Source organism: Thalassophryne amazonica, chromosome 8 (assembly GCF_902500255.1).
Source record: "Thalassophryne amazonica chromosome 8, fThaAma1.1, whole genome shotgun sequence".
Taxonomy (NCBI): domain Eukaryota; kingdom Metazoa; phylum Chordata; class Actinopteri; order Batrachoidiformes; family Batrachoididae; genus Thalassophryne; species Thalassophryne amazonica.
The window spans coordinates 112406884-112420243 of NC_047110.1; the positions used below are offsets into that span (position 1 = coordinate 112406884).

Sequence of the window (13360 nt, forward strand, 5' to 3'; positions counted from 1 at the left end):
CATAATGAATGACTCAACCAAATCAGTGTTAGCAGAGGCACATTTTACCCAGAATCCTTTGCGATCTGTCTGTGTTTGTTACAAAACCTCAGAATTAGTGCATTATTCAACATTAAAAGATATGTTATATTTTAACTTTGTATAAATGACAGAATTGACATTAATGGAGTTATTCTATCAGTATTCATTTTATTTACGAGGTCTATTAGAAAAGTATCCGACCTTGTTATTTTTTTCAAAAACCATATGGATTTGAATCACGTGTGATTACATCAGACATGCTTGAACCCTCATGGGCATGCGAGAGTTTTTTCACGCCTGTCGGTTACGTCAATCGCCTGTGGGCAGTCTTTGAGTGAGGAGTCGCCCACCCTCTCGTCGATTTATTTCATTGTTTAGGAATGGCTCAGACTGCTGCTTTGTTTGATCAAAATTTTTTCAAAACTGTAAGGCACAACTGAGTGGACACCATTCGATAAATTCAGCTGGTTTTCGGTAAAAAATTTAACGGCTGATGAGAGATTTTGGTCTGTAACTGTCGCTTTAAGGACGGCCCACGCTGCCTGACGGCGATCTGCGCTTCGAGGTTTCAAGTTGAAAACTTCCACATTTCAGGCTCTGTTGACCCAGTAAGTCGTCAGAGAACAGAGAACTTTCAGAAGAAGTCGGCATGAGGAGTTTATTCGGACATTCCATTGTTAACGGACATTTTGTAATGAAAGAACGTGCGGGCAGAGTCGCAAGTCGGGCCGGACCCGACTGCGGGGGGTCGTGACAGGAAAAACACCTCCGTTGGAAACCTTAACGGGCAAGTTGGAACATGCCCAAGCTGTTAAACAATTTCTCAGTTACTCACTTGTTGAAAGCCATCAAAAGCCGCCTCAATTTTACAAATGGTTTTCAACACGGAGGTGTTTTTCCTGTCGCGGCGCACACAGATTCACCGAGTCGTCACGGAAACGACTCGGCGAATTTGCCCGCACGGCTTTCATTAAAAAATGTCCTTAAACAGTGGAATGTCCGCATAAAGTCCTCATGCCGGCCTCTTCTGAATCTTCTCTGTTCTCTCACGACGTCCTGGGTGAATTAAGCCTTAAATTAGGATGTTTTCAGGTCGAAACAGGCCGACGACGGCGCCTGGAAGCGCTGCAGGACGTCCCGGTCCGTGGGAAGTCCTTACACCGACAGAAACACCCCATAATCTCTCATCAGCCATTAAACTTTTCACCGAAAACCAGCTTAATTTCTCGAATAGTGTCCACTCGGATATTTCTCACAGATCCAGAAAAAATTTTGATAAAGCAACGTGCGCCGTCTGGAGCAGCGTGTGAAACAAAGGAATTCAGCCGAGAGGGCGGGACCACATCTCACTCAAGGCCTGCCCACAGGGAAATTACGTCACCGACACGCGTGAAAAAACTCACGCATGCGCACGAGGGTTCAAGCATGATTGGTGTAATCGCATGTCAATCAAATCCATATAGTTTTTTTTTTTTTATAAAACTGCCGGTTAGTTTTATAAGATACCTCGTATACACCAAACCATAACTCAGCATTGCTTAATTTTCCAAGACCTCCACCTGACAGCAGCGCTTGTGATTGAGTAGAGAGTTGAGCTTCATGGCTCCTCTCAACTTGCTTCTGTGCTGGAAGCCATGTAGTAAACAGGAGCTTCCAGCAGGGGGCAAGATGTTCAAAGACAGAAGTGGTGACTCATTGTTTGGATCTGTTGTTGCTTTTGATGCTACCAGAAGCGATCGTGGTGTTAAAACTCAAAATCAGCTTCTTAGTAGTTGTAAGTGTACCAGAGACAATACTGGACTTTATTGGTTATCTGTAACTTCTGATACATTTGTGGGTGGTTTATTGTTTTATCTTTATCAAAGATATCTGACTATCTGTTATCAAAGTTAATTTTTTGGTTATCTGTGCCCACCACTGGTTAAGACACATCATATTACTGGATTTTCACATAACTTGTCCAATCCTCGTATAAAGCTAATGTTAGCTCAGCAGAAAGCTAACATGAGCGGACCCATAAACATCCCGTAATAGACAGGTATTTTATTTCATGGAGCGCTGAGCCGCCCATCTTTAAAGGTTGAAGCGCTGCAGCAGTCAGTGGAAAATTCACGCTCTGCGCTTGTAATCACTGTTGATTCTCTGGCTGATTTCTCTGCCGTTATTTACATTTAAGAGGTGAAAACTTGTGCTTAGGTCAAATCAGATACATAGATTAGATTTCTGAAGTCAGATTTATCATAACTTATTGATCATTTCTCCCTATAAGGCTGTGAATGGAGCATAAAGTGGAGCTCCTGGCAAGAGAAGACTCATGTCATCAGTCAACTCTCTGACTGATTCCTCATTTTGTTTTGTTTTTTTCTCTCTGTGCTTTGACAGCGAAAGACTAGAACGAAATCATGTTTGGAAGAGGCAAAACAGGTGGTAAAGCCAGAGCCAAGGTGAAGACTCGCTTCTCCCATGCTGGATTGCAGTTTCCAGTCGGCCGTGTCCACCGTCTGCTGGGGGGCGGCGGCTGTGGGGGACGTGTGGGTGCCGGAGCCCACATTTGCCTGGAGGCTGTGCTCGAGTGTCTGGCCGCTGGGATCCTTGAGCTGACCGGCAACACTGCTTGGGACAGTGGGAAGACTCATATCATTCCCCGTCACCTGCAGCTGTTGTTTACATAGTTTAAAATGTATCTTTAATTTGATTTCTTGAAAAGTCAGGAACTCCAAAATAATAATAATAATAATAATAATAATAATAATAATAATAATAAGTACAACTAAACATGGACCTACAACCTCCATTTCTAAACAGTTTTTCACACTGATTGTATAATTTCCTGAATACATCTGCATCATTAATTACTATCATTAATGCATCATTAATCAGTCACCATGGTAACAACATTGCTCACAGCTGTAGAAACATGAGCAAATTAAAGCCTGAGCTTGGTACTGCTGTGGAAACCAAAATTAAATCACAATCTGAAGGTCAGAGAAGCATTTAGTCGCAGAGACGATAAACCGCTCACAGGTTTAGAATTAACCACATCACTTACAAACAACGCCCTTTCCACCCAGTGACCACAAGGGGGCAGATAACTAAATGATGAAATGTATCACAACAGATGTTTCATTTTCATAGACTTATACAAAATATACATGTTTTACCTTTATATAAATTCAACAACCAAACTTACCAAAGTCAAAGGGCTTGTCCAGGAAGTGCCCGTACACGGTGCTGTTGGCCACACCCAGGTAGTTGCTGGCCTCCAAAGTGTAGTTGCCGTTATCATGGTGCGTTGGATTTTTAAAGGTTAGGCAGCCTTCTATGTAGTCCTGGAAAAAATCCATTTCCGGGCGCACATACTCGGTGTGGGAGATTTCCTGAAAACAGCCGAGAGGTTTGGAATGGAAGCAAAAATCTCCGAATTGACTTCGAAATCCTCCAAAATGGATCATGAAAGGGAGTGTTTAGATGTTTTATAAAGTCTTACATTTTAGAATTTCACTAAAAGATTACACCAAAACAGAAGAAGACATTACAAATATTAAATTGGTTCATCAACAGAGAAATTGCCAAATATTACATTGATTGATTAAACACTGGAGGTATTCACCCCCCCATTAAAATGGCAATTATGAGGCATTATTGGGTGTATTCCACAGGACAGGGTGGTGGCCAAGTGGGTAGTGCACTTGGTTTCAGTGCAGAAGGTTCCTGGTTCAAACCCCACCACTGCCACATTTCTCCATGTAAGATGGAGTTGCGTCAGGAAGGCTATCCGGTGTAAAACTAGTGCCAAATCAAGATGCAGATCTATCTCGGGTTTGCTGTGGTGACCCCGAGTACAAACAAGGGATCTATTCCACAGAGCGGCATTCCTTCCCATTTTATCCTGAATTGCAAATATGGGTATGTTTTGAAACATCGCAGTAACATTTTGATCCATCTTTGACAATCTTGAATAAACTTGGTATACGCAGTAGTTACGGCCATCATCAGTAACAGATTTAAAATTCTTGAAATGGTTGATAGTATGTGGTAATGTCCGGGTATACATGGTCTTAAAGGCTTCAGTCACATTTGAACTTCTTTAACCGGGATATTTGTACTGACTACGACTTGAAATATGTTTGATTGTGATTTGATGTGGTTTTTGTTCAACGTTGAACAGTCCTATCACATCTGGTCAAGGGCACAAGGGTAGAGGAGGGAATACATCCATTTGTAGTAGAACGGTCTCCTGTGGAACAGCCCTGTAACCCTCAGAGCCCTCAGGACATTTTCTCGATTTCAGCATCCCTTAAAAAATCCCCCCTTCTAAAGGTATTTTCTTTCAGTATAATACTGTGTTCCATATCAAAATGTTCAGAAGAATTTCAGCTTTATTACATAGAAGACAACATAAAGCTATGAGCTACTATTACAAATATGATTAAAAATTGACCAGGACACAGGAGAGCATCATTAGAACACTAAGGGTTAACGTGCTTTTGCATTTTGCACAATGACATATTAAAACAGGAAGCGGGCGCTCTGATTGTTGTTAACAGAATCAACTTTTTGTGATGGCACAGTTTAATTTCTCTCTGTAATATCACACAAATTACTCTTGTTTGTCTTTGTCATGTATATGTGCATGTGTGTGTGTGTGTGTGTGTGTGTGTGTGTGGCCAGTGTCAGTGAGGCTGACAGATGAAGCAGGCATACCTTATCTTTGTAGAACCAGCGTAAGGTCGGGTGAGGCCACCCTCGGACGGTGAACTCGATGCAGGTGTCGTGGCGGCGTTCGGGCTCCTTCAGTCTCACGATGGATGGAGGAACTGAGGAGAAGAAAGACGAGCCGCACTTTGTAACTGAGACAGATTTTATGACTTTTGCCTGTCACTAGTTGTGTCTTATCTTGTTGCATTATTACCGCTGACGCGCGGCTGCGGCACATGACAGGATGATATAGAAACCCGAAGACGCCAGGAGACGAGACCTGGATTTTCATTCTAATGTGCTGCTCTCATCATAATGTGGGAATCGATTTGGCGAGTGTGGCGGCAGCGGCTGCTGTTCTTGTGTTTCTGTGTTTACAGACAAACTTGATCTGCATGCAAACACAGTTTTCTGTTTGCTGCTACACACACTCATCATCTTACGGCGAGGAAAAACGCCGCTGTGACCACAACGGAGCTCATCCCTCTGAGGGCCGTGTGAACGAGCGTCAGCGCTTCTGTTGATCGGGCTCATGAGCATCTGAGAACAGGTGTGTGTCTGTCTCACACCTGGGACTGAACAAACCACCACGTCTGCATTTTGTTAATTGTTACAAATTAAACTTTTGCCAATTTCACTGTTTCACAAAATGAAAACTTCTTCAAAAACATTGAACACATCATAAATTCTTGTAATTAATTCTGAAACCTATGAAGTCGTCAGACTTGTCTGAGTGTCTTTTTATTTATTTTTTATTTATTTAATTTATATAGTGCCAAATCACAAACAAAGTTGCCTCAAGGTGCTTCACACAAGTAAGCCGCACCTCAGACAGAGAGAAAAAAACAATCAGGCAGGAGAAAGACAAATACAGTATAATTTGTCAGCATTAAGCAAGAAGAAAAACAGAAGAAATACTAAGGTGCTCGCCGGCCACTAGCCCTAAGCTTCAATAAAAGACCCAGACTTTAGATGAAGTTGAGGCCGCAGCACGCTCCGTTTACTGATAAAATGAATTTAAAAGGGTAAACAGCATAGTAACATACTATGCCAGTATGCTAGCCATACAAAAGGGAAAATAATTGCGTCTTATGGCCCGGTCACACGGCACATGGCGTGAGCTGAACGAAGGAAAAAAAGTCACAAATCGTCAAGAAAAAGTGGAAGAATGAGCCGGCACTTCTCCCATCACCGAAAAGTCTGCGCATGCGGAGCGCATAAAAGACCGAAACAAAACCGAAACTAACAAGAGAAAAACAAAACGAACGGCGACCTTGACGCTGTGATCATTTCTGCAGCAAGTCTGTGCTCTCCACAGACACCCGCAGCTGCGTTGTCTTGACAGCAAGGTTTGTCTTCACTACAACGTGTGCATGCACATGCACATTGCAGTCAGAGATGGCTGCAACATGCGTAAATAGTTAAAGTAGTTGATACAATGTTCTTGCCGCTATTGTTTCTGTATGAAAACATTGCTTTTCGTCCCACACATGGACGAGTCACATTCAGCTCGTCGGATCTTTAATTATTGATCCGTTCAGATATGGTCAACGTTGGTGCAAGATGTTGGACTTGGGAGGTTGGACGCAGTTGGATGACAATCACAGGGAACACTGATGGTACGGGAACCACGCAAAGGATGAGTAACTGAACAAGACAGAAAGCAAAATGGAATACGGACGAATTGAGGTTGTTGTCAGGATTCATTCACATTTTTCAACAGTTTCAACAGAAACAAAGCTGGACAACGATTAACAATGTTTCAGAAAGTCCAGATTTCTTTTTTTGTTTTGGCTTCAGTGTCCTTGGTTAGTGCCGTGTGACTGGGGCTTTAAGTCTGGACTTGAAAGTCTCCACAGAATCTGATGCAGGGAGATCATTCCACAAAGCAGGTGCACGATTCTCCTACTTGACACAGATTTACCATGTTTGTATTTTTTAAGGGCCCCTTCACACATAAAACGAAGTTGAGCAAAAGAAGCAGAAACTGGTCGAAACTCTGCGAATAAAAAACGAAATGGGGAACCACGAAACATTCCACCTGCTGTTGGGAGGACAGTCGGACAGTCATGCACGATACAGCTGCGACGGTTTTGTGCATTGCTTATAGGCCACGCAGGCCACATGTGTTGGGGGGGAGTTAGGCACAGTCACAACCATGTGTGTTGCTTGGTAACGGCACACTCTGTAGCACTTAGACAATTTTCACAGACAGCTCGAATGTGGTCATCTGCAATCCGCTATCGTGCCAGGAACGGGAATAGCCCCGCCTTTTCTAAGTGCCCAGCGAGCAGTATTGGATGTTTGTGTGTGGCACCTGGAATTGGGCCAACACATGTTGGAGGGGGTGTCAAATGGGCACTTGCAGGGCAATCGCTGTCTTTCAGCCACTGGTGTACGCGAATGGTTGTGGTGACAGCTGTGTAAGGCGTTTGAGGTGGCTACGGTTTTTCATGAGTGGCATGCGATTCCTCCTTTGTGCACCAGTCGGCTTCACAACAGAACACCTCCGTTTCGGCGTGTCAGAGGACAAGTTTGGACATGTCTATCTCGGCTTTCAATGCTTACCAGTCCAGTAAGTATCAGTGAAATTGTGGAGAGCTGGACATGTTCAAACTTGTCCTCTGACACGCCAAAACAGAGGTGTTCCTTTGTCTCGCCTCCAAAGCGAATCGGTTGTGACGCGCGAAGCCTCTGCGCGGCTTTCCATGACAAAATCTCTTGTTAAAAGTGAAATCTGCCGGAAAATGGCTGATGTCCAGCTCTTGTGATAACCAGAGAAAGAGCACAAGACGGTCTCGTATCCACAGAGCCATCCATTTAGAAATGGTCCGGTGGCTTGTGCCACGTCATCGCAGCTCGGAGTGTGGCACGCCGAGCGTCCTTAAAGCCGTCCTTAAAGCTGTAGTAACAGACCTTATTCTCTGTGAAGCCCGTAAAATTTTCACCGAAAGCCAGATAGATTTTTCGAATGGTTTCCAGGTGCCAGTCTCTAACAGCTTCTGAAAAAATTCTGTTGGAAAAAAAGTCCAAATCATTCCGCCATTTCCAGACAATGAAAATCCGACGAGGGGGCGGGACCACTCCTTCCCAAGGCGTGCTCACAGGCGAATGACGTCACCGACAGGCGTGGAAAAACTCACGCATGCGCACGAGGGTTCAAGCATGTGTGACGTAAAAACATATGAATGAAATCCATATAGTTTTTGAAAAAATAAAAAGGACCGTTACTTTATTGACAGACCTCGTATCTTGGTGCACGCTCATAAGTGTCCTTCCCGGAAGCAGTAACAGTGAAAAGTGTGAGTGGAAGAACTATGGCCTGTCAAAACTGGGACCTCGTGGCCACTATGGTAGCCATGAAGGCCCACCAGGAACCCTGAACACAAGACAGCTAGCGGGGCTCCAGTGAAACAAGATGTCCTCAAGAGCAGATCAGGCAGACGAGGTGATGGCTTGTAACCCAGTGGTTGTGAAGGGGGATGAAGGCTGCAGCAGGTCGTCAGAGCCCAGTCATCTGGGATTTTCCAGCCATCAGGCCAGACTGAGGATCTGTCATGAACCGCGTATGCGACGGCATTCCCACATTAAACAAACCCACAGACAGGCATCTCTGGATTGATCCTGGATGTAGAATTCCACCATCCTGTTCAGGAATCAACCAGGAGATGACCTTCCTCGCCATCTAGGGATTGCCGCAACTACAAGGAATTAAAGTCGAAGTAACGTGCATGAAACGCCACCGTGAAAAATCACAAGAGCTGCGACGCTTACCACCAATTCACCAACAGGAAGTGATGGAGTCCATGAAGGCTGAGTGGACGTGTCGGTGGGTGTGGCCTGTGATGAGCTGCCCTCAGTTTGCTGAGCTGGCAGGACACTGGGGACATCTCATCCTTTCATCCTCCAGCAGTCATTATATTAACCATCAGACATCTCGCTTTTGCAGTATAGGCCAAATATTTTTACAGGCCTAACGAAGTGACATGACGACGGTTTGAGCCTGATGACATGAAAACAGTCAAAGCACGAGAAGTGAATCCGACTCAACTCCTCCTTCATGCAGTGTGCAATCACACAGTTTCGCCAACATCCTGCATGAAATCTCTTCACGTTTTGGACACGTGCGCCTGTTACAACCGCGGCAGTAATTTGTCACACTTTGTTTTTACGCTTCCCATAAACTAAGCACATAAATAGTGTGGAAGCTTTGCTAATGTGCATTATTTCCAGCCAGAAACAGGCGGCCTGTGTTGTAGCGAGTTCCTCCAGAAGCACTCAGTGTTCTCCGGTGAATCGATGCGGCACTGGCGGCGCGCCCGTCACATGGATGAATGTGGTGTAACTACAGCAGCATAATGTCTGGAAAAGTGGCTGCATGGTGAATGTTTTAGCAAGCTGACAAAGAGCCCGCGTGCAGTTAACGGCCACGCGCGCACACACACAGACACACGCACACACACACTGAATCTACAGGCTGCTATTAGTGACTAAAATATTTTAAAAATATGTTTTTTTATGGGAACCACCTGCTCGCTGTCCGTTTTTACTCTGAGGTACTGAGAACGATCCTCTGAGGATCGGCTCACATTAAACTACAATTAACAGCAACGTAACGTTTAACGATGTGTTGCTACACCCGTTAGGACATAGTTCACGGTAAATCAGTTTCAGGGCGTGTTGTGGCAGACTGGCTCTGACTGTTGTGACAAAGGCGGAGCTTTTTGATGTATGATTTGATTATTTGTGAATTTTTGGATGCTGCACAGACTCCACAATGACAATCCTCCAACAACGGGCAGCGAGACGAGAGCGGACGGACGACACGTGCTGTCAGGTTTATAGAAATAAGGCCATAAAATTTACTGTATTTTATGGAGTATAAGTTGCATTTCACTGTATTATCAGCTCAATAAATTTAGGGTTTTTCTGCACTGTTGTAGTTTACTTTTTATGATCTGGATTTAGTCTTCTGTTATTGGAGTTTATTATGTTAGTGTTTGATTCCATGGGAAAGCCTTATCTAAATATTTATTATTATTATTATAAGTAGTAGTAGTAGTAGTCGTCGTAGCAGCAGTAGAACCTGATTTTATTGGTGGGCTGATATCAATATTAAAAAATTCACAATCCCAATATATTTGTGGATATATACATGAAAAAATGGCAATGATTCCAAACAAATTCTTATCAAACTCTTTTGACAAAAAAAATTGAGATTTGATATTTTACAGTTTAAATATGAACATTATTATAAATAAGTATAAATAAATACCAACCAACCAACAACCTTCCAATGCACATCACACTGCCTTCACTCAACTTGGCAGTCACTATGCTGGATCACTGTGCATTTTCATAAAATAAACTTTGCATTTATTTTGGCCCCGCCTCCCTGGCAGCATACTGGGCACTTGTCTATTGTTGCTGTAAAACACTCACTTTGACTGAAAATGAATGGCAGCTGGTCACTTTGCCTCTGTCTCTTTTAGTTAATGTGACCAAGGGGTGATGGGGTCACATTCATACTTGACAGCATTGTAAAGAATGTCATTGGAATACCCTCTGCTGGACAAACAAAATGGAATGACACTATTTACAACAGACAAAGTGTTTTTCTGCATTGTTTATTCACTAAAATATAAATTTTCATATCAGCAAAATAACACTGATATAGATGTGTCTGTGAAACGCTCATATCAACTGACAGTATTGGCCAAGCGATTTATCATTCGGGCTCTAATTACTACTAATAAAGTCATGATTTTTTTTTTTTTTTTTTGTACAACCCCAATTCCAATGCAGTTGGGGCGTTGTGTGCAATGTAAATAAAACAGAATACAATGATTTCCAAATTTTCTTCAACCTATATTCAATTGAATACACCACAAAGAAAAGATATTTAATGTTCAAACTGAAAATATTTGCTCATATTGAAATGGATGCCTGCAACACATTTCAACAAAGCTGGGACAGTGGTATGTTTAGCACTGTGTTACATCACCTTTCCTTCTAACAACACTCAATAAGCATTTGGGAACTGAGGACACTAATTTTGAGTGTCATGATTGGGTATAAAAGGAACATCCCCAAAAGTTTCAGCCGTTCACAAGCAAAGATGGGGTGAGGATCACCACTTTGTGAACAACTGTGTGAAATAATAGGCCAACAGTTTAAGAACAATGTTTCTCAACATTCAATTGCAAGGAATTTAGGGATTCCATCATCTACAGTTCATAATATAATCAAAAGATTCAGAGAATCTGGATAACTTTCTACATCTAAGTGGCAATGCCAAAAACCAACACTGAATGCCCGTGACCTTCGATCCCTCAGGTGGCACTGCATTAAAACCCGACATCATTGTGTAAAGGATTGTACCACGTGGGCTCAGGAACACTTCAGAAAACCAGTTAACACAGTTCGTCGCTACATCTACAAGTGCAAGTTAAAACTCTACCATGCAAAGTGAAAGTCATACATGAACACCATGCAGAAACGCTGCCGCCTTCTCTGGGCCCGAGCTCATTTGAAATGTACAGACGCAAAGTGGAAAAGTGTGCTGTGGTCTGATGAGTCCACATTTCAAATTGTTTTTGGAAATCATGGACATCGTGTCCTCTGGACAAAATAGGAAAAAGACCATCCAGATTGTTACCAGCACAAAGTTCAAAAGCCAGCATCTGTGATGGTATGGGGGTGTGTTAGTGCCCATGGCACGGACAACTTACACATCTGTGATGGCACCATCAATGCTGAAAGGTACATCCAGGTTTTGGAGCAACACATGCTGCCATCCAAGCAACGTCTTTTTCAGGGACGTTCCTGCTTATTTCAGAAAGACAATGCCAAGCCACATTCTGCACGTGTTACAACAGCATGGCTTCGTAGTAAAAGAGTGCGGATACTAGACTGGCCTGCCTGCAGTCTAGACCTGTCACCCACTGAAAATGTGTGGCGCATTATGAAGCACAAAATACGACAACAGAGACCCCGGACTGTTGAACAACTGAAGTCGTACATCAAGCAAGAATGGGAAAGAATTCCACCTACAATGCTTCAACAATTAGTGTCCTCAGTTCCCAAACGCTTATTGAGTGTTGTTAGAAGGAAAGGTGATGTAACACAGTGGTAAACATACCACTGTCCCAGCTTTTTTGAAATCTGTTGCAGGCATCCATTTCAAAATGAGCAAATATTTGCACAAAACAATAAAGTCATGAACATTAAATATCTTGTCTTTGTGGTGTATTCAATTGAATATTGGTTGAAGAGGATTTGAAAATCATTGTATTCTGTTTTTATTTACATTTTACACAACGTCCCAATGTTGAGGTAACCATTAGCTCAGGTATGGAGCCAGCGGCCCTCCAGTCTGATTGGAGGCCAGAGACGGGCCCAGGGGACACAATGACCCCATAAAGCCAGAGCACTGACTCACGCTGTTGGTGGAGCCAAGATGGGTGGAGCAGTCCTTGCTAGTGGTGGAACTGATACAACTTAGGCCAAAGGAGCAGCGCTCGCCAAGAGCTCAACCGAGATGATTGAGGCCATCTGTACCTTATGGCAGCACAGCAGTTCCACTGGCTTATATGCCTCCTTGAGGACTGTGTGAGTTGAGGGCTCTCATGGTGGACATGCTGGTCCAACATGTCACTGAGACGGGCTTGGCTCGGCTCACCTGGCCGCCACCCCATGGGCTGGTCTCCTTTTCTGCTGAAATTGTCTTACAAGAATTTAATTGTGAAAACTTTTTGTTGTTGAGACAGCGGCTATGTCGGTTTACACTGTGTGTGTGTGTGTGTGTGTGTGTGTGTGTGTGTGTGTGTGTGTGTGTGTGTGTGTGTGTGTGTGTGTGTGTGTGTGTGTGTGTGTGTGTGTGTGTCCTACATGGTGGACCCTGGGTTTGGCGGTTGTGAGTGTAAACTCTCTCACAGCATGTTTAAAGGAGCTATATCATGCAAAGTCAACTTTTTTGAGTTTTTTTTACCTTCTTACATGGCTAATTCCTCATAAAAAGCACCCCCAAAGTGGTTTTTAGTTTCATTTATGCTTGTTTGAGCAATCCTGCTGGATCCAGCGGCCTTAGTCTTAGACCCGCCCGGGGTAGAGAAAATGAGCCGATTGCCATTGTTGCGTCACAATGGCCGTGGACACACCCCTACAGGAAGTTATGATCTGCCGCTCTGGCACAACAACACGCCCACTTTCTCAGCGTGAAGTCCGCGAACACTTTACGCTCCGACGTGCAGTAGAAGCTGCCTTTTCACAAATCTTCTCAAGCTATTGTTTAGCTAACGTCATGTCTCATAGGTGAAAGTGTGCCTTTGGTTGTGAAAGCTACAGGACTTTATTTAGCCCCCCCAAAGAAGATTCAACTCGTCAGAAGTGGTTGAAATTCATCTCTGTAAGCCTGAAACAAACCAGTCAACTATCGGTGTGCGACCGTCACTTCACTGATGACTGCCTAGAAAACCTTGGCCAGTACCTAAGTGGATTTACGAATAGATTAACACTTAAAACGGGCGCTGTACCCACAATAAACCCAGGTGGACAGACTGTGGCTGTAAGTAAAAAAAAAAGTTTTCTAATGCTATTGCCACTTATCCTCGATACTTGATAGAACGTACGGCTCCACAAT

The 13360-nt window shown here is 43.5% G+C and overlaps 1 protein-coding gene across 3 annotated transcripts in view; it reads right to left on the reverse strand.

Moving 5' to 3' along the window:
* LOC117516329 (NT-3 growth factor receptor-like) overlaps positions 1-13360 on the reverse strand; it is a 442081-nt gene that overhangs the window by 160115 nt on the left and 268606 nt on the right. For all 3 annotated transcript variants that reach the window (XR_004562366.1, XM_034177281.1, XM_034177282.1), the window contains 2 exons: positions 4726-4838; positions 3212-3398 (listed from right to left, as the gene is read on the reverse strand). Coding sequence is in view for 2 of the 3 variants with exons in the window: in XM_034177281.1 (XP_034033172.1) it covers positions 3212-3398; positions 4726-4838 (300 nt within the window). In the remaining variant the exon portion in view is untranslated. The remainder of the gene's footprint in view (positions 1-3211; positions 3399-4725; positions 4839-13360) is intronic.